This window comes from Coregonus clupeaformis, chromosome 16, assembly GCF_020615455.1.
Source record: "Coregonus clupeaformis isolate EN_2021a chromosome 16, ASM2061545v1, whole genome shotgun sequence".
NCBI classification, from domain to species: Eukaryota; Metazoa; Chordata; class Actinopteri; order Salmoniformes; family Salmonidae; genus Coregonus; species Coregonus clupeaformis.
Window position 1 is genome coordinate 16,375,054 of NC_059207.1, and position 22,351 is coordinate 16,397,404.

At 41.4% G+C, this 22,351-nt stretch overlaps 1 protein-coding gene across 1 annotated transcript; it reads right to left on the reverse strand.

The window, feature by feature from the left end:
- Window positions 1–730: 730 nt before the first annotated feature.
- Window positions 731–12,001, reverse strand: LOC121584509. The gene is made up of 2 exons (XM_045225877.1): window positions 11,593–12,001; window positions 731–2,834 (listed from the first exon to the last, which is right to left on the reverse strand). The coding sequence occupies exons 1-2, from the start codon at window positions 11,780–11,782 to the stop codon at window positions 2,521–2,523; spliced, it is 504 nt and encodes a 167-aa protein (XP_045081812.1). The 5' UTR covers window positions 11,783–12,001; the 3' UTR covers window positions 731–2,520.
- Between the last annotated feature and the right edge of the window lie 10,350 nt (window positions 12,002–22,351).

Here is a 22,351-nt window from a genome sequence, read left to right on the forward strand (position 1 = left end):
GGTGTCTTTTATACTGATAACAAGTTCAAACAGGTGCCATTAATACAGGTAACGAGTGGAGGACAGAGGAGCCTCTTAAAGAAGAAGTTACAGGTCTGTGAGAGCCAGAAATCTTGCTTGTTTGTAGGTGACCAAATACTTATTTTCCACCATAATTTGCAAATAAATTCATAAAAAATCCTACAATTGTTTATTTATTTTTAAATATAAGGACAGCGAAGGGCATACTCCAACACTGAGACACCATTTAGTACACCATTCCGATCAGAGGCAGTAGGGATGACCGCGTGTTCTCTTGATATGTCCATGAATTGCACCATTTTGCTGTCTTGCTTGAGCATTCTAAATGTAACTTTTGGGTGTCAGAGGAAATGAATGGGAGTAAAAAGTACATATTTTCTTTAGGAATGTAGTGCAGTAAAAGTTGACAAAAATATAAATACTCAAGTAAAGTACTGTACAGATACCCTGAGAAACTACTTTTGTAGTACTTCAAAGTATTTTTTACTTGTGCACCATTCTTCAACAGTCTGAGGTATGTTGAGTATCTTTGCTCCCGTTTGGTGGGATGTGCCCTGATCATATTGCTATTTAGAAAAATCCCCCATCCATGCACAGATATGGATTTTAGTTTTTATGCCCAGTCAAATAAACAAACAAAATCAATTATGTTCATTTAAATGTTTCTAAGAATACTGCTAACATAACATACAAAATGAGATACCTCCAGTAGAAGATAAGAGAAAGAAAATAATCTCAGGTTTTTAAGTTTCAACTTTATTTCTCATCTCCCAATTCTAACCTCTCTTCTAACCATTTTGAGGTTATGCCTTAATTTTTCACGTTTTATGAGTCATAATTTTGACATGCCAAGTGAATCCAAGTCAAAGCTAACATCTTATATAAAAAATGTATGCTGGAGTCAAAATCCAACGTCCGAATGTAGTGGTGGTGATTTTTAATTCCCACCAGTTTCCCAAGGTCAGTAGGACAGACGTAAAATAATGCAGTGAGTTGATGAGTTCAAGTAGCATCTACAGAGGACTGCAGTCAAATGTCCTGTGTGTCAAACTAATGAGCAGGGACCCCAGATATCTCTCTGTTAGACAACTATGTAGGCTTCATGCAACATTCTCAGCTAAATCATTAATTCAGTCAAACCACCCAAGAACCGTGTCTACACTTGAGAAAATTGAAACATGTACCTCTCAATCTTCAGTCTGATGCCCACACAGGGTACGGTCATGTTTTGTGTATTCTCTCTATGTGTCCTCTCAGGGTTTTATTTGTTTTGAAGCATCAATCCCAATCACTGCACTTACATATTTTCTCCTCAGTGTGTATTCTCTGACTATTTAATGCACTTGCATCACTAAGTATTTTCTAAAGACAGGACACATAAACCCTGAGAGAGTTGGAAACCAGTGGTGAAAGATTTGCCACTACTATGGCAGTAATGTCATTTCTCCCCCTCTGTGACTCCTCATATGCAATTTAATTATATGCTTATTCAGATTGGATTGCTGAGTGAAACATTTGTCACAATCCTGGCAGCGAAACGGTTTATCACCAGTATGAATCCTCATATGCACTTTCAGATTACTTCTTTCGGTAAAATGTTTGTTACAAAGATGACAAGGATATGGTTTGTCTCCCGTGTGGCTCTTCATATGAGATTTAAGATTTCCCTTTTGAGAAAAACATTTCCCACAATGAGGACAGCAATGAGGTTTCTCCCCTGTGTGGCTCCTCATATGCTGTGTCATGTGTGTACGCCTAGTGAATGCTTTGCCACAATCATGGCAGCAATACGGCTTCTCCCCTGTGTGGCTCCTCATATGCTGTGTCATGTGTGTACGCCTAGTGAATGCTTTGCCACAATCATGGCAGCAATACGGCTTCTCCCCTGTGTGGCTCCTCATATGCTGTGTCATGTGTGTACGCCTAGTGAATGCTTTGCCACAATCATGGCAGCAATATGGCTTCTCCCCTGTGTGTCTCCTCATATGACGTGTCATGCAATCACTTCGAGTGAACGCTTTGCCACAATCATGGCAGCAATATGGCTTCTCCCCTGTGTGGCTCCTCATGAGATTTCAGATTTCCAATGTTAGTGAAACGTAGGTTACAATGATGACAATGATATGGTTTCTCCCCTGTGTGGATCCTCATATGCCTTTTCAGAACTCCACGTCGAGCAAAACATTTTCCACAATCATGACAGCGATGCGGTTTCTCTTCTGTGTGGCTCCTCATACGGGTCATATGTTTAGATTTGGATTTGATAGGTGATTTCAGATGGGACAACACGGATTTCCTGCCCTTAGAACTGATAAGGGAGCTTTGTCCTTTTTCTGTCTGCATCCTCTTTGATTTCCGGGTCTTCAAAGCTGACAGAGGTCCTTCACTCTCCTTCCAGTCCCTGCTCATGTTTTCACCCTGAGCTGCAGAACAGGCTGGATTTACTGCAGAGATGGGCTTATAGTCACTGGCTAGTTCTGATGAGTCCTCTTCCCCAGGTTATGTTTTGATCTGTTCAGTGGAGGGGTCTCTGTCTTTGCATTCTTTACTTAGGGTTATGCTCAGATGTGAGGACTGAGTTGGGTACTCGTCAGACTCACTTTTCACACTGGAAGGAATGAATACAGAGTATTTAGTATCATACTTCAGCTCTTGAAGTGGCTCTTTTCCCTGGCTGGTCTGGAGGTCCTCCTGTTCCTCTTTAATCTGTGTGGGCTTCGAGTCCTCCTGCCCCAGACTGAGGCTCCATGCCTGCTCACCATGCTGCTGCTCAGGGGGAACCTCCTCTTTAGAGAGTGTGGTTTTCTGGAGGTCTGAAGGGAATGAGAAAGAATGTATTAGAAGTCAAACACTGACATGAAATAAGGGTTTCTGTAAACCTGGCAATATTTCAGGTGCTGCGAACAACTAAGTTACCATTAGAACACACATGAAAAGCTTTGTATGCCTATTTGGACCATTCAATGTTAATTATTCTACCTTCATATGTATGTTACTCGTTTGCAACGCTCATGGAATTACTAATGTTATGGAATGATCCCAAGGTTTACGTACACATCCACCCTCTAAACCACCATAATCACAATGTTTTTCAACTGGTTGTTCAGAACAGCATTGTTTCCGTTTAATGAAGCGTTGCATGTTATGTTTAACATTGTTTCCGTTTAATGAAGCGTTGCATGTTGTGCCATGAAGCCTATACTATGACGCCCCATGGGTCATATTCATTAGTGCACACCGCAATAAACAGTAGCAAAACATTTCGCAATGTTTACTCAATGTGGCCTTGGGTTCTCCAGAGCTCCACTAGCCATGTAAACTGGAACCTCAGCATCAGAGCTAAAGCTTGTGTCTGAGGTCGTGCATTGCGGTTTAGCCACAATTAGGATATTTTCGATTAACCTTAACTTAGCGACACTTTCTTCGTTCTCGATTTGGAAGTCACTGGTATTTTCTAAACTCCCATAGCTTATTGCAGGGGAAACATTGGAATATAGAAAATGATCTGTTATTAAATTAAATCAATTTGTAGCAAACATTTATTGTATTTAATAACAGAGCATTTTCAAGTCAAAACGTTCCACCTGCAACTAGCAATGGGAGTTTAGAAGACACCGGTGTCTTCCAAGACAAGAACGTAGAAAGTTTCGCCATGTAAACGTTAGTTGAAAAATAGCTGACAGTGCTTTTCATTACCTAAGCCAGGGGTACTCAACTGCTATTTGAGAAGGTCCGGTCACACAAATTTCCTAGATGGCAAAGTTCCAGATGGATATTGTAAATTATCGGCGCAGTAACAAACCCCCACCTCGTGACCCATGTGACGCCAAACTGTTCACACCCCTCGTTGGTGGAGAGAACATTTAGCCATTTTAAAGCTAATTCCCTGCTATTCTACACACTTTGCCTATGTTTTATGTGTGTTCATACTGTATGATACCTGAGTGACTCAACAAAATCAAATGGGGGCCACCTGGGGGTCGAGGCCCCTGGACACAAAGGGTGCGTTCGTCTGCCCAGGAGTTGCTGACGAATGCCAGATCTTACAATGCCAGGATAGGTATTTTACATATCAGCTACCACATCATAGTTATAGCAATCTGGTGCCCGACAACACAGTCAATGACGTGGCACGCAACCATTGGTTGATGCATTCAACATCTGAGCAGGGGAATGCGACTGTAATCTGGCAATGATAACTACAAGATTTAGATAGTTGGTTAGCCCAGTGTTTCCCAAACTCAATTCTCTGGCAACAGCTCTGGTGGATATTCCTGCTGTCAGCATGCCAATTGCACGCTCCCTCAAAACTTGAGACATCTGTGGCATTGTGTTGTGTGACAAAACTGTACATTTTAGAGTGACCTTTTATTGTCCCCAGTACAAGGTCACCTGTGTAATGATCATGCTGTTTAATCAGCTTCTTGATATGCCACACCTGTCAGGCGGATGGATTATCTTGGCAAGGGAGAAATGCTCACTAACAGCGATGTAAACAAATGTATGCACAAAATCTGAGAGAAATAAGCTTTTTGTGCGTATGGAACATTTCTGGTTTCTTTTATTTCAACTCATGAAACATGGGACCAACACTTTACATGTTGCGTTTATATTTTTGCTCAGTGTATATTTCAAAAATTGGGACCCGCAAATGTTTAAAGTAGGGACCAGTTCTGTGTCCGGATCCCTGGCCCGGCTCCCGAGGCTGCAAAAGAGGGCTTAGCCCCCTCAGTAGAAACTTGTGCCCACTCAGTTTTAGTTTTATGTCCCTATAAAAAAAATTGCAAAAAAGCTCAAATATTTGAGTGACAGGCTGGTGTGAAATCTGTATCTCCGCTGCACTGTATCAGCACCATGGACAGAGCGCGCCGCGGAGTGTGTTTAGGGGGGCTATGGAAAGCCACTGGATGGTTAGGTATGACTCCTTTGGAATTTCATAAAAAGCGGGAAAAACGCTGCTCATCTGTGCTAGGCTAAGTGAATAACGTGATACTCCTCCCCCTGTAATATTAGAGTGTTAGTGTTATTAGCCTATTTAGCTTTGCATTTGTATTTATTATGGATCCCCATTAGCTGCTTTCTGGGGTCCAGAAAAATTAAGGCAGTTATTAAAAACATTACAATACATTCACAACAGATTTCACAACACATTAAGTGTGTGCCCCCAGGCCACTACTCTACAACACAACATCCATGTGTACATGTGTGTATGTTATCGTGTGTGTGTATGCATGTGTCTGTGCCTGTGTTTGTGTCTCTTCACTGTCCCCGCTGTTCCATAAGGTGTATTTTTATCTTATTTTTTTTTTGTATCTAATTTTACTGCTGGCATGAGTTACTTGATGTGGAATAGAGTTCCATGTAGTCATGGCTCTATATAATACTGTGCGCCTCCCATAGTCTGTTTTGGACTTGGGAACTGTGAATAGACCTCTGGTGGCATGTCTTGTGGGGTATGCATGGGTGCCCAAGCTGTGTGCCAGTAGTTCAAACAGACAGCTCGGTGCATTCAACATGTCAATACCTCTCACAAAAAGAAGTAGCGATGAAGTCAATCGCTCCTCCAATTTGAGCCAGGAGAGATTGACATATTATTAATGTTAGCTCTCTGTGTACATCCAAGGGCCAGCCGTGCTGCCCTGTTCTGAGCCAATTGCAATTTTCCTAAGTCCCTCCTTGTGGCACCTGACCACACGACTGAACATTTACATTTACGTCAGTAGTGAGTGCATACATTTTCATACTTTTTTCATACTAGTCCCCCATGGGAATCAAACCCACAACCCTGGTGTTGCAAGCGCCATGCTCTACCAACTGAGCTATACGGGACCTATAGTCCAGGTGCGACAAAACTAGGGCCTGTAGGACCTGCCTTGTTGATAGTGCTGTTAAGAAGGCTTTATTATGGACAGACTTCTCCCCATCTTACCTACTGTTGTATAAATATGTTTTGACCATGACAGTTTACAATCCAAGGTTACTCCAAGCAGTTTAGTCACCTCAACTTGTTCAATTCCACATTATTAATTACAATATTTAGTGAATGATTTGTCCTAAATACAATGCTTTTAGTTTTTGAAATATTTAGGACTAATGTATTATTTGCCACCCATTCTGAAACTAACTGCAGCTCTTTGTTAAGTGTTGCAGTCATTTCATTCGCTGTAGTAGCTGGCGTGTATAGTGTTGAGTCATCCGCATTTATACACACAATGGGTTTACTAAAAGCCAGTGGCATGTCGTTAGTAAAGATTGAAAAAAAGTAAGGGGCCTAGACAGCTACCCTGGGGAATTATTGATTCTACCTGGATAATGTTGGAGAGGCTTCCATTAAAGAACTCCCTCTGTGTTCTGTTAGACAGCTAACTCTTTATCCACAATATAGCAGGGGGTGTAAAGCCATAACACATACGTTTTTCCAGCAGCAGACTATGATCGATAATGTCAAAAGCCACACTGAAGTCTAACAACACACCCCCCCCAATCTTTTTATAATCAATTTCTCTCAGCCAATCATCAGTCATTTGTGTAAGTGCTGTGCTTGTTGAATGTCCTTCCCTATAAGCGTGCTGAAAGTCTGTTGTCAATTTGTTTACTGTAAAATAGCATTGTATCTGGTCAAACACAATTATTTCCAAAAGTTTACTAAGGGTTGGCAACATTTGAGCCAGTACAGGGGGCTTTACTATTCTTAGGTAGTGGAATGACTTTTGCTTCCCTCCAAGCCTGGGGGCACATACATTCTAGTAGGCTTAAATTGAAGATATGGCAAATAGGAGTGGCAATATCGTCCGCTATTATCCTAAATTTTCCTTCCAAGTTGTCAGACCCCGGTGGCTTGTCATTGTTGATAGACAATTTTTTCACCTCTTCCACACTCGGAATTCAAAATTACAATGCTTGTCTTTCATAATTTGGTCAGATATACTTGGATGTGTAGTGTCAGCGTTTGTTGCTGGCATGTCATGCCTAAGTTTGCTAATCTTGCCAAAAAATAATTAAAGTAGTTGGTAATATCAGTGGGTTTTGTGATGAATGAGCCATCTGATTCAATGAATGATGGAGCTGGGTTTGCCTTTTTGCCCAAAATTTAATTTAGGGTGCTCCAAAGATTTTTTACTATCATTCTTTATATAATTTATCTTTGTTTCATAGTATAGTTTATTCTTATTTTTATTCAATTTAGTCACAATTTGTCAATTTGCAGTACGTTTGCCAATCGGTTGTGCTGCCAGACTTATTTGCCTCATCCCTCTCAACCATATAATTGTTCAATTCCTCATCAATCCATGCGGATTTAACCGTTTTTACAGTCATTTTCTTAATGGGTGCATGCTTATTAGTAACTGGGATAAGCAATTTCATAAATGTGTCAAGTGCAGCGTCTGGTTGCTCCTCATTACACACCAGCAAATATTATTTACATCATCAACATAAGAATCACTACAAAACTTATTTTATGACCTATTATACACTATATTAGGCCCAGCCTTTGGAACTTTGGTTTTCCTAGATATGGCTACTATATTGTGATCACTACATACGATGAGATTTGGATACTGCTTTAAAGCAAATTTCTGCAGCATTAGTAAAGATGTGATCAATACATTGACTGATAACCTGAACCAGGTTGCAGGCACTGGTTACAGTTTGAAGCTTTTTCTTGAGTGGGCAGCTTGATGAAAGCCAGTCAATATTGAAATCACCCAGAAAACATACCTCTCTGTTGATATCACACATATTATCCAGATACTGACTGTTAGCACTTGGTGGTCTATAGCAGCTTCCCACAAGAATTGGCTTTAGGTGAGGCAGATGAACCTGTAGCCATATTACTTCAACAGTATTTAACATGAGATCTTCTCTAAGCTTTACAGGAATGTGGTTCTCAATATAGACCGCAACACCGCCCCCATTGGGATTTCTGTCTTTTCTGTAGATGTTATAACCATGTATGGCTACCACTATAACATCAAAGGTATTATCGAAGTGTGTTTCAGAGATAGTCAGAACATGAATGTAATCTGTTACTAGCAAGTTATTGACTTCATAAACCTTGTTTCTTAGCCTACATACAGTGAGGGAAAAAAGTATTTGATCCCCTGCTGATTTTGTACGTTTGCCCACTGACAAAGACATGATCAGTCTATATTTTTAATGGTAGGTTTATTTGAACAGTGAGAGACAGAATAACAACAAAAAAATCCAGAAAAACGCATGTCAAAAATTGATTTGCATTTTAATGAGGGAAATAAGTATTTGACCCCTCTGCAAAACATGACTTAGTACTTGGTGGCAAAACCCTTGTTGGCAATCACAGAGGTCAGACGTTTCTTGTAGTTGGCCACCAGGTTTGCACACATCTCAGGAGGGATTTTGTCCCACTCCTCTTTGCAGATCTTCTCCAAGTCATTAAGGTTTCGAGCCTGACGTTTGGCAACTCGAACCTTCAGCTCCCTCCACAGATTTTCTATGGGATTAAGGTCTGGAGACTGGCTAGGCCACTCCAGGACCTTAATGTGCTTCTTTTTGAGCCACTCCTTTGTTGCCTTGGCCGTGTGTTTTGGGTCATTGTCATGCTGGAATACCCATCCACGACCCATTTTCAATGCCCTGGCTGAGGGAAGGAGGTTCTCACCCAAGATTTGATGGTACATGGCCCCGTCCATCGTCCCTTTGATGCGGTGAAGTTCTCCTGTCCCCTTAACAGAAAAACACCCCCAAAGCATAATGTTTCCACCTCCATGTTTGATGGTGGGGATGGTGTTCTTGGGGTCATAGGCAGCATTCCTCCACCTCCAAACACGGTGAGTTGAGTTGATGCCAAAGAGCTCCATTTTGGTCTCATCTGACCACAACACTTTCACCCAGTTCTCCTCTGAATCATTCAGATGTTCATTGGCAAACTTCAGACGGGCCTGTATATGTGCTTTCTTGAGCAGGGGGACCTTGCGGGCGCTGCAGGATTTCAGTTCTTCACGGCGTAGTGTGTTACCAATTGTTTTCTTGGTGACTATGGTCCCAGCTGCCTTGAGATCATTGACAAGATCCTCCCATGTAGTTCTGGGCTGATTCCTCACCGTTCTCATGATCATTGCAACTCCATGAGGTGAGATCTTGCATGGAGCCCCAGGCCGAGGGAGATTGACAGTTATTTTGTGTTTCTTCCATTTGCGAATAATCGCACCAACTGTTGTCACCTTCTCACCAAGCTGCTTGGCGATGGTCTTGTAGCCCATTCCAGCCTTGTGTAGGTCTACAATCTTGTCCCTGACATCCTTGGAGAGCTCTTTGGTCTTGGCCATGGTGGAGAGTTTGGAATCTGATTGATTGATTGCTTCTGTGGACAGGTGTCTTTTATACAGGTAACAAACTGAGATTAGGAGCACTCCCTTTAAGAGTGTGCTCCTAATCTCAGCTCATTACCTGAATAAAAGACACATGGGAGCCAGAAATCTTTCTGATTGAGAGGGGGTCAAATACTTATTTCCCTCATTAAAATGCAAATCAATTTATAACATTTTTTACATGCATTTTTCTGGATTTTTTTGTTGTTATTCTGTCTCTCACTGTTCAAATAAACATACCATTAAAATTATAGACTGATCATTTCTTTGTCAGTGGGCAAATGTAAAAATCAGCAGGGGATCAAATACTTTTTTCCCTCACTGTATGTTAACGTGGGATATTTTTAGTACTTTTCTGGGATGCTTGATTGTTTTCATTGCTTTACTGGGAAGCTTGAAATATGAATGCTTAGCAGAAGTAGACATGCTCATGCTATTTATGTTAGTGCAGGGTGAGCTGCACACAGTGGGCTTCCTACTAGGGCACACCGCCTCAGTGCTAACAGTATATCTCTGGTTCATAGGCACATGATTACTGCATACAATAGCTGTGGGATCAGCAGAGGCATTCAGGGCAGCTAGAGGGACATACAGTGCCTTCGGAAAGTATTCAGACCCCTTGACTTTTTCTAAAATATCCCATAATGACAAAGCGAAAACAGGTTATAATTTTTTGCAAATGTATTAAAAATAAAAAACAGATACCTTACTTACATAAGTATTCAGACCCTTTACTAGGATTCTCGAAATTGAGCTCAGGTGCATCCGGTTGCCATTGATCATCTTTGAGATGCTTCTACAACTTGATTGGAGTCCAGCTGTGGTCAATTCAATTGATTGGACATGATTTGGAAAGGCACACACCTGTCTATAAGGCCCCACAGTTGACAGTGCATGTCAGAGCAAAAACCAAGCCATGAGGTCCAAGATCTGCAGGGCAGCGGGAACAACTATATAAACAAATCACAGCATCGGGACCATGCCAGTCCAGAAACTGGCCAATGCTGGTTTAGAAGGCATCAGTGCGAAGGTTTGCTCCATAGCTACTGGCGTCCCTCACTGACAGACAGAAAACGCTGGAGCAACATCCTGGCTGAAAACAAAGAGAACACTGCAGAAAATTTAAAAATATAAAAAATTTAAAAAAATAACGAAAAGAAAAATTATAAAATTTAAAAAATGAAACAATAAAAAAAATATATAGAACACTACAGCACCATCGACACCCAAAACGGCTGAAGCAAGGCAGCAGAAGTAGTAGCACAGACTTGACAGATATTTCAACCAATGCACCATCCAAGGGAATGTACAGATAAATGTGACATATAATAAGTAGCTATAGCTATGTCAGCTGTGGTGGATAACAAAGAGAATGTATGGTTTCATTTATTAAAATCAGCTCAAATATATGTCAAGGATTGTCTTTCTTTTGTCTGAACAGTGTCCTGACAAGAGAGCACATTTTCTCTGCCAGGCAAAGTCGAACATCATAAGCTGATTGTTATGGATGTATCCAAATAAATATCACTAGAAAAGAGCATATGCAAATGCAGCTACTTTACTGGCAGTTATTCTGGCTTAATTTTTTGACGTAACTGTAAATTAGCCGTAGCTGGCTAGCTAGCTAGCAAGCAAGGGATAAGAAGGAACATTTAGAACGAACGGCTGGGTCGCGTCTATAGATACAGAACCAAAAGAACGACCGACTGGGTCGCTTCTCTAGCAACCCTTGATTTGTGTCGACCATATCTTGTGGAAGAATGAAATAATACGAATAAATTAATACAAATGAAAATATGTCAATAATTATTTGAATATGTTGGTAACCCGTTGTATAAAAGTGATAATGCCCTCGAAGCCGGCGTTTGTTGGATATATTGTCACGGTTTGACGGCCCTCGACGAATATATCCAACTAACACCTGCTTCTCGTGCATTATCACTTAAAGAACCGTACCACAATTTAAAATTGATTAATGGTTAGATGGAGGGTTTGGCTGTTTTGGCTTCCAGAGCCAATTCGCCTTTTTAAAATAATATGTAAGGTCCTTGAAGCTACTAAAGGAGTAGCCTAACGTTAGGCTCCTTTAGTCCATTTGGGCTAGGGCTCCCCCGGCCCGACGTTACTGATCAACAAGAAATGTCCCATGTTAATTAGCTAAATTAACGAATTGCCAATATTGATGAAATTCATGTTTAATGGCGAGACGTAAAAAGTAACAAACCTGCTCTATGTAACTGTATCTCTGGTAGAAGGATGATATCAAGCAGCCTCTTTACACAGTCGTTCTCCTCTTTCGATGGGGAAACATTTTCCTGGTACTCTGTTATCGTATTTTTAACAGCTCTGAATAGCTCTGGACCCGCTCTAAATCGCTCGTTGAAAATCAATCTCAATAACTCTATATTAGACATTTTCACAGAATGGTTGGTAGCTAGCTCGTTTGTTGTTCTTTCTTCTTCTTTAAAGGTTTAATGGCAGACAACTAAAACCTATTGGTGTATTGCCGCCACCTACTGTGCGGGGTTACGGTGGCCACCATACGGGGTAGTGAATGAGACAAAAAACATTGCGTGAAATGGGTATGTTGTTCTTTTCCATGCCGCAGAGAAAGGAGAAGGTGGGAATCCCTGTAGCCATTAGGCCCTTTTCACGATGACGTCATCTAACTTCCGGCTTTCCGCGTAGCAGGTTAACTTCACTTCCGTTCGCCCGTAACCTGAGACTTCTCAACGAAAATACAACTGTTGACCACTAACTAGCAAGCTAGCTACTTGAAGAAATTCCAAAAGGTACGTTTAAGTTAAATTAGTAAAGTTAAGAGTAATAATGTTTACGTATATGCAATGGTTTGTAACTTGCTAACGTTATTGTTAATTCATAATTGTTCACTGCCTTAGTTACTTAAAAGTGGGCTAACGTTAGCTAACAACAACTTAGTACCAGATACCGATAACGTTAAAAGGTAGCGTTACATTGCTGCCTGGCTGTAATGTAACAAGTTTACTTAGCTAGCTATCTAACCCTTTGTTAGGCAGTTAGTTTATTCATGAATGTATAGTAACTCACCTATTCAAATACTGTTGTGCATGATAGCTAGATAAATATTGATTCCTGGTCAAAGCTGAATGTTAATTTAGCTGTTTCTTTTCTCTCGGTGTCTGTATCGCAACAGTATCCCATCCAACACCGAAGCATGGCACAATCTTCGAGAAGATGCTATTGCAGTGTACCATTTTGTTCAAACAACAAACAGAAATTCCCGTATCTGAGTTTTCACGATTTCCCTGTTGATGGAGAAATACGTGCCTGTTGGGTGAGGGCGATCAGGAGAGATGAGGGACCAAGTTTTAAGATTCTTCGTGGGAGCACCTTTGTTTGCAGTCAGCACTTTCCCCCTGAGGATAGATACACATCGGCCAGTGGACGGATCCGTATTAAACAGGGATCAGTGCCGTCTAGATTCCACTGGAATGATTGGGGTAAGGATAGGTAGACAGCGTTAAACGTAATACTACTGTAATCCAATAATATATTACTTGTACAAAATGTTTAATAATTTAATCCTGATGCAATATAGCTGCTACATTTTGTCATTTTAGGGACTGAAAAGTGATTACCAAAATGTATCATGACAAGCATATGGTTAATTTCACACATATAGGAGGCGGCTCACAAGCTCGGGAGTCAGTTTACCAGCGAGCAAGAAAGCGTCTTGGTGTTGCTGTCCTGGATGATTCTGATCATGAGATGCCTGACAGCACAGAGGGTGCTTTGCCTGCAGTGACAAACGATCACGACTATGCCTGCCGTCCTTCTCCTGGTTAGTATTACAAATAAGAGTAACCATGTATCTGTTTGGCAAAAAAGTAAAAGTATATGGCAGTTAAGTAAAAATACTATTTTATACTACGATTTGGAGTAACTGGTCTCTCTGTGAAAAGACTTGGCGTTTTAAACCTCATCCATCTTAGAAGCTTCTTCAGTTTTATTTATTGAAAATGGGATGGGATAGATGAGTAATAACTAACCTACCAACATGTATGCTTTTTCTTCCCCTTAAGGTAAACTGGACAGTGCTACTCAAAGAATTCGAGAGTTGGAGCTGCAAGTGTTGTCCCTAGAAATTGAGATCCAGCACCTGACAGTTAAGAAGCAGCATCCACTCCTTTTTAATTTTTGTGTCACAGATGAGGACTATCGCTACTACACACGATTCAGCTCAAAGGAGGTCTTCACCGTGTTTTGGGATTCTGTTTATCCCTCTGCTTCACGGCTTGTATACTGGTCTAAGGCACAGCAAACGGCACATGTGACACCTAGCCCTCACCGAAAACTTCCACTTATTGATGAACTATTTATGTTTCTGTGTCGTGTTGCAGCTGGGCTTCAGGGAGAAAACCTTGTCTACCATCTTTGAGGTCAGCCTGTCCACAGTTAGCCGCATCATTTTAACATGGACTAGCTACCTTTACCAGGTTCTTGGCTCACTGCCGGTGTGGATGACAAGAGAGCAGGTGCAGGCCACAATGCCTGATAAGTTCAAGCTCTACTGCCCTCAGGTGAGAGTTATAGTAGACTGCACCGAGATCCGCTGTGAAACACCATCCTCCCTCTCACTACAGTCAGAAACCTTTTCGAGCTACAAAAATCACACCACCTTTAAAGGGCTGATTGGTGTAGCTCCATGTGGTGTTATCACATTTGTATCAAAGCTCTACACAGGCTCCATCTCCGACATGGAAATAACACGGAAATGTCAGATCTTGCATTTACTTCAGCCCGGAGATGAATTAATGGCGGACAAGGGTTTCCTGATCGAGAGGATGTTGTCAGAAGTGGGGGCAACACTCGTCATCCCTCCACTGAAAAAATCTCCTCAGCTCAGCAGGGAGGACACTCTTAAGACCCAGGCCATCGCCCGGCTGAGGATTTTAGTCGAGAGGGCCATACGGAGGGTGAAGGAGTACCATATCTGGGATGGGCTTGTTCCTCTTTCCACAGTGGGTTCAGTGAATCAGCTGTGGGCCATCTGCTGCCTCATGTCGAACTATCAGGGACCTCTTGACATTAAAGGAGACAAACCAGTCTGATGTTTTTGTCAACTGGAAGTTGTATATTTCCTGAGTAAGCTAGATGGGCTGTAAATAGAAGTACTTTTATATTACTGTATTGTATGTACAAAAAAATGTAAATATGAATTAACTTTGTTGGTAATTTAATTGATCTAATGTTATACTGTATGTTTTTGTTAAGGGTAATAACTTTTTCATAGCTATTAATGAACCTAATGTGATATATTGTAAAAATATCCAACTATTAACCATGTTATGTGCTTATGTGTCATGGCACTGATGGAACTATTAAATATATGTTTGCAAGCAACTGCTTCCAATCCTTTTTGATTTTGGTAAGAGCATTTACAACATCGCAATCCTTTTCAAAATTTGTATTTCAATACATAGATATACAGTATATAACACAATGAAGTTCATTTGCAGTTAAAGAAAAACATGTCGACATTTACATCACAATCCTTTTCAAAATGTGTGTTTCAGTACATAGGAGATATACAGTATATGACAAGTTAATTTGCAGTTAAAGAAAAAAATGTCAAAGGTTCACCTTCCACATTTACCTTAACACTATTTACACATAAAATTCTGCCTTATGTTTTATAACTTAAGAAGACATCCATGTAGATGTTATAATAGAAATGATCAAGCTTCTGTCGCATTGAGTGGATAATCTCCTCATCCCTAAAGATTCTCTCAACTGTGAAGTCAGTGCGGGTATCTGTAATGAAGTCACACCACTGAAGTCCGCTTAAGGCGAGTTGGCCTTGAACCTGATAGTAGTATTTGTGGCTCTTCTTAAGGCAGGCCTGGCCTTTAACTGTGATCAGGTGTTTAACTTGGGTAACATTTTCAACATCGCAACTCTTAACCTCAGCAAGACCAAATGGTGGTGCTTCTGTTGGGCAGAAGACTTTAGCATCCGGGCTGGCTGCAAGGTGAGGTGAATCAGGGTGGATGATGACCCCGCATTGTTTCAGAGAGACATCACAAAAATCAGAATATTGCCTCAGTATCTCAGGTTCCAGATCCAACCCTCTTCTCATAGCAGCTGTCTGAGGAGTTCCTCTCAGAATGCGGGTTGCCAAAGCCTTGGCAGACAACTCCCCCACGAACATGGCATATTTCACGGAATCTGCTGGCTGTCAGTCGGGGTTTGCGTACCTGGCTCCACAGCTGGCATTCTGACTGCATTCTTGTTTCTGCTTCAATAGCAGCAGACATCTCCTCTGACACAATCAGGCTGTCCAAATGACATTGTTGTATGTAGTTGGGCTCAAAATCAATGGGAAATTTAAAGTTGTAACCTTCAATAGGCAACTGAGGAAACTCACTGGCACCAGGGTGTTTAATAATATCTCTACTTAATTCTAGAGGGCACTGGTAAGAAAGCACAGACCCAAATGGCACAGGGCCAAATTTAGAGTCCACCAAATTAAGGCCCTCAAGCCCGTGCAGCAATTTGCAAATCCCTGGTTGTGGACGGATGTCTTTCAGTTTCTCAGCACTGGCCATGACGTGAGGATCCGGAATAGGCCCTGGCATGAAAGTGAGATATGTCAAGTTTAGATTTCATTAAATGCCACCTTATCTTTTTCACTAAAAAAAGACAACCACACTCATCCAGTCTCGTACATGCTTCTAATACAAATAAAAAAATATCCACTGAAAGTCTATATAAAAAGTAACAAATAATAATCACTTTTATGTTTGTATTATTTTAGAAATGCACTAAAGTCTTTGTGCTCTAGTACAGGCGGGGGCTCATTCAGACTCACCATCATAGGCTCGGTACAGTGTGCACTTCACACCAGCTCTGACACTTGTTTTTTTCTTAGCCGCTGGTTTACACACCGCCATATCATTGGTGGCCTCTGGTACAATTCCCTGTGATATAATAATGATGAACAATACATTGTCAAAAGTCAATACAAACTGCAAAGTTCTGCATCAGTGTAACAAATAATGTCTGACCTGTGTCCTAGGCCGGTGCCAGGTCTGCAGTGCGCTGGTGCATGACAGAGGCAATGGCACTGTCTTAAAGCCCATGGTAACATAGTGAGCACTTTGAAAAAGAAGTGCTACTATGTGATTACATAGTGCTTTCCCAGCAGAGCAGGAACATGACATGTGATTGAGTACCACAGGAACCTCTGCAGAGTCTAGTGTAACCTGTTCATAGAGACATAACAATTAGTGCTGTACTTACAAAACATTTTTTCTGTGTTTCATTATAAACTACTGTACACAATTTTCAAAACCCAATTTCTTTTTTTAATTAAGAAAAATTGGCTGTTCTGAAACCTTTGACAAGTAGTGCCAACACTTATCGAAAATTTGAACATTTTGAGTTATCACAGAATCTTTCCCAGTCTTTATTGCCGTCAACAACCCACATCGGTTTGTAAGAATTTCGTTGTGTATTAAGTTTAATGATACAAAATCAGAGCTCAGACTGAGAAACAAACTGATCCACAGTGGAACTTTGTGGAATCATTCTTATTAAATCTGCAACCGCAGCAAAACACAACAAAAAGAAAACTTATCTATCTTAACCTATCTTATCATAATGTTAGAGAACTGTTTATCTGAGAAACCTGAAGCCGATGAGCCTCCTCATTTTTCTTCATGGACCTGTAACATCGCCCTCTCACTGTCACCTCACCGTTAACTACACTTGAGACTGTTTCAATACAGTGATTGGGAGAAAGGGCGCAGCATTAGCCATTAATACATTACTGACTCTTATTTTACGGTCGATACAAACAGCAGTAATATTAAAAAGAGGCTGCAAAACAGAAACTCGTCAGCTCATAACCTTCGCTAGCATAGGGCTAATTTAAGCTAAATAAAGATAAACACGTACCTTCATAATCAAACAGGTAACCTTCAACGAAGAACTTGTAGCCTTTATCAAGCTTCGATCTTGAAGTAAGGGACCACTTGTCAGCAAGTCGTTCTACGTCGTTAAGTCGTATTGGTGGCAGATGTGAAAGGGACTGGGTGAACTCCATAATGATGTGCTACTAGCTAAGCGTTCCTAAGCGACACCGGATGTAAACATAACCTGCATCGCGGCAGAACGGAAGTTGTCTGACGTCACGTGAAAAGGGCCTAATGACACCCGATCAACCTTTACACTCTGTCTTTGGTACTGCAATTTCAGCGCGCGGGTATATTCCAGTCTAGCCAATCACAGGAGTCCCTAAAGACACGCCAGTCCTGACCGGAAATTACTTTTTCGTAGCAGGATTGGATAATGAATGTGGCAGCAAAGACATTACAGTATAAAGATAAGCTAAAATTGCTTCTCCACCTGAAATCCCCAATCACACTTGTACGCGATGTCATGGCGAAGTTGGCTAGCTAAACTCATGCGTAGAAACACGTAATCGGGTCTAACGGTCGTCTCGCGCCGAACTGCGCATGTGCAGGCCTTCAACTCAAAGGCACTCCTTCGATATAAAGTTGTTTTTGATTAAAGTGAAAACGTGTCAGTTTGTCACTTTCACGAGGTTGAAATAATAACATTTTTCACTTCTCTCATTGACTTCTCAAACCCCGGCCCGGTCTGTTTTGCAAGCGTTCCCAGAAGTCTCGCTATGTTGCGCCTCTGGGTTTAGAAACTCTTTGGTAGCGGTTTAGGAGAATTGGGTGAAGGTTAGGAAAATGCTGTTATAACCTGCTACTAAAAGTCATTTGACGTAGTAACTGTATCGAAGTTGCGTTTTTATAGAGTTCCCATCACAGGGTCATGTCTAGATGGGATATAGCTTTCGTCAAATTGATGGCCGTTTTTTCTTTTGCATTTTAGCTAACTCTAACCCGAACCCTTTTCATAACCTTAACCTACTCCTCTTAACCTGCTACGTTAATTCTCCTAACCTGCTACGAAAAGTCCATTTTTGACTAAAGCTGTATCTTTCTAGACAAAACCCAATCACAGGGCGTCTCTACTGCAACAGACCCTCAAGTCCACCAATCATGCCTCACTACCACATCGAAGAGAACAACGTGATGGACTAGCGAGTTAGCTTGTTGACCAACTAGCATTTTGTGAAAATGATCTAATATAGAGTTGTTGAGTGATTTTCAATGATAGATTTAGAGCGGTTCCTGAGCTATTCAGAGCCTTTGAAAAGATGATAAGAGTACCAGGAAAATGTTTCCCCACCGAAAGAGAACGACCGTGTAAAGAGGCTGGGGGACAATAAAAGGTCACTCTAAAATGTGCAGTTTTGTCACACAACATAATGCCACAGATGTCTCAAGTTTTGAGGGAGCATGCAATTGGTATGCTGACTGCAGGAATGTCAACCAGAGCTGTTGCCAGATAATGTAATATTAATTTCTCTACCAACGTCGTTTTAGAGAATTTGGCTGTACGTCCAACTGGCCTCACAACCACAGACCACGTGTATGGCGTCATGTGGGCGAGCGGTTTGCTGATGTCAACGTTGTGAACAGAGTGCCCCATGGTGGCAATGGGATTATGGTATGGGCAGGCATAGGCTACGGACAACGAACACAATTGCATTTTATCAATGGCAATTTGAATGCACAGAGATACCGTGACGAGATCATGAGGCCCAATTGTTGCGTTTTTATATTTTAGTTCAGTATATAATAACCTTGGGCCAAAGTTTACCAATGATGTTGTAAAACGATTTACGTCAATAGATCTGAATTTTTGTCAAAGTAAGATATATTGAAATCCTAAATGGGACATTCATGGAAATCCATATCAATGCCGTGTCTTTTCCTATGAGATGACGTGCAAATTCTTTTCAGCCTACGTTTCGTGTCAGGGCTGGGTTTTATTTGAACGCTACCACCCACCAGCATGGCATTGTTTATTAATCAGAAACAGCTGCAAAGTTCTTCCTCTTTGCAGCTGAGCTAAAAGCCTTCCCTCCATTTGGCCGCCTGAGCCATGGAGCAAATTAAAATAGGGAGTGGAAACTATGGGTGGTGGGCCGTAGCAAGCTATCTGCTTTCGTTTTTAGAGATGATCGATCTATGTCGAAGGAGGAGCTGGTTTTTACATACTGTGTGTATTTATTTATTCTGAACACATTTCCGTTTGTTGCCAACGTTAATTCTTGCACATTTTTTCAGAATACTTTTATGTTCGCTAGCTCTGCACACCTGGATTGTATAATATTTTCACATTCTTTTAAAAATTATTTAAGCTCTGTCAAGTTGGTTGTTGATCATTGCTAGACAGCCATTTTCAAGTCTGGCCATAGATTTTCAAGCCTATTTAAGTCAAAACACTAACTAGGCCACTCATGGACATTCAATGTTGTCTTGGTAAGCAACTCCAGTGTATATTTGGCCTTGTATTTTAGGTTATTGTCCTGCTGAAAGGTTATTTTGTCTCCCAGTGTCTGTTGGAAAGCAGACTGAACCAGATTTTCCTCTAGAATTTTGCCTGTGCTTAGCTCAAAAGGACTCCCTAGTCCTTGCCGATGACAAGCATACCCATAACATGATGCAGCCACCACTATGCTTGAAAATATGAAGAGTGGTACTCAGTGATGTGTTGTGTTGGATTGGCCACAAACATGACATAACGCTTTGTATTCAGGACATACAATTAATTTCTTTGCCACATTTTTTGCAGTTTTACTTTAGTGCCTTATTGCAAACGGGATGCATGTTTTGGAATATTTTTTATTTTGTACAGGCTTCCTAATTTTCCCTCTGTCATTTAGGTTAGTATTGTGAAGTAACTACAATATTGTTGATCCATCCTCAGTTTTCTCCTATCACAGCCATTAAACTCTATTTTAAAGTCACCATTGGCCACATGGTGAAATCTCTGAGCGTTTTCCTTCCTCTCCGGCAACTGAGTTAGGAAGGATGCCTGTATCTTTGTAGTGACTGGGTGTATTGATACACCATCCAAAGTGTAATTAACTTTACCATGTTCAAAGGGATATTCAATGTATGCTTTTCTTTTTTTTACCCATCTACCAATAGGTGCCCTTCTTTGCGAGGCATTGGAAAACCTCCCTGGTCTTTGTGGTTGAATCTGTGTTTGAAATTCACTGCTCGACTGAGGGACCTTACAGATAATTGTGTGTGGGGTACAGAGATTAAGTAGTCATTCAAAAATCATGTTAAACACCATTATTGCACACGGAGTGAGTCCATGCACCTTCTTTGCCCGCTTTGAGGATAACACAGTGCCACCGACGAGGCCCACTACCAAGGACTGTGGCCTCTCCTTCTCCGTGGCCGACATCATCCCTAGCCAGACGGCATCCCTAGCCGCGTCCTCAGAGCATGCGCAGACCAGCTGGCTGGTGTGTTTACAGACATTTTCAATCTCTCCCTTTCCCAGTCTGCTGTTCCCACATGCTTCAAGATGGCCACCATTGTTCCTGTACCCAAGAAAGCAAAAGTAACTGAACTAAATGACTCGCCCCGTAGCACTCACCTCTGTCATCATGAAGTGCTTTGAGAGACTAGTCAAGGATCATATCACCTCTACCTTACCTGTCACCCTAGACCCACTTCAATTTGCTTACCGCCCCAATAGATCCACAGACGATGCAATCGCCATCACACTGCACACTGCCCTATCCCATCTGGACAAGAGGAATACCTACAGTTGAAGTCGGAAGTTTACATACACTTAGGTTGGAGTCATTAAAACTCGTTTTTCAACCACTCCACAAATTTCTTGTTAACAAACTATAGTTTTGGCAACTTGGTTAGGACATCTACTTTGTGCATGACACAAATAATTTTTCCAACAATTGTTTATAGACAGATTATTTCACTTATAATTCACTGTATCACAATTCCAGTGGGTCAGAAGTTTACATACACTAAGTTGACTGTGCCTTTAAACAGCTTGGGAAATTCCAGAAAATGATGTCATGGCTTTAGAAGCTTCTGATAGGCTAATTGACATCATTTGAGTCAATTGGAGGTGTACCTGTGGATGTATTTCAAGGCCTTCCTTCAAACTCAGTGCCTCTTTGCTTAACATCGTGGGAAAATCAAAAGAAATCAGCCAAGACCTCAGAAAAAGAATTGTAGACCTCCACAAGTCTGGTTCATCCTTGGGAGCAATTTCCAAACGCCTGAAGGTACCACGTTAATCTGTACAAACAACAGTACGCAAGTATAAACACCATGGGACCACGCAGCCGTCAGACGCGTTCTGTCTCCTAGAGATGAACGTACTTTGGTGCGAAAAGTGCAAATCAATCCCAGAACAACAGCAAAGGACCTTGTGAAGATGCTGGAGGAAACAGGTACAAAAGTATCTATGTCCACAGTGAAACAAGTCCTATATCGACATAACCTGAAAGGCCGCTCAGCAAGGAAGAAGCCACTGCTCCAAAACCGCCATAAAAAAGACAGACTACGGTTTGCAACTGCACATGGGGACAAAGATCGTACTTTTTGGAGAAATATCCTCTGGTCTGATGAAACAAAAATAGAACTGTTTGCCCATAATGACCATTGTTATGTTTGGAGGAAAAAGGGGGATGCTTGCAAGCCGAAGAACACCATCCCAACTGTGAAGCACGGGGTGGCAGTATCATGCTGTGGGGGTGCTTTGCTGCAGGATGGACTGGTGCACTTCACAAAATAGATTGTATCATGAGGAAGGAAAATTATGTGGATATATTGAAGCAACATCTCAAGACATCAGTCAGGAAGTTAAAGCTTGGTCGCAAATGGGTCTTCCAAATGGACAATGACCCCAAGCATACTTCCAAAGTTGTGGCAAAATGGCTTAAGGACAACAAAGTCAAGGTATTGGAGTGGCCATCACAAAGCCCTGACCTCAATCCTATAGAACATTTGTGGGCAGAACTGAAAAAGCGTGTGCAAGCAAGGAGGCCTACAAAACTGACTCAGTTACACCAGCTCTGTCAGGAGGAA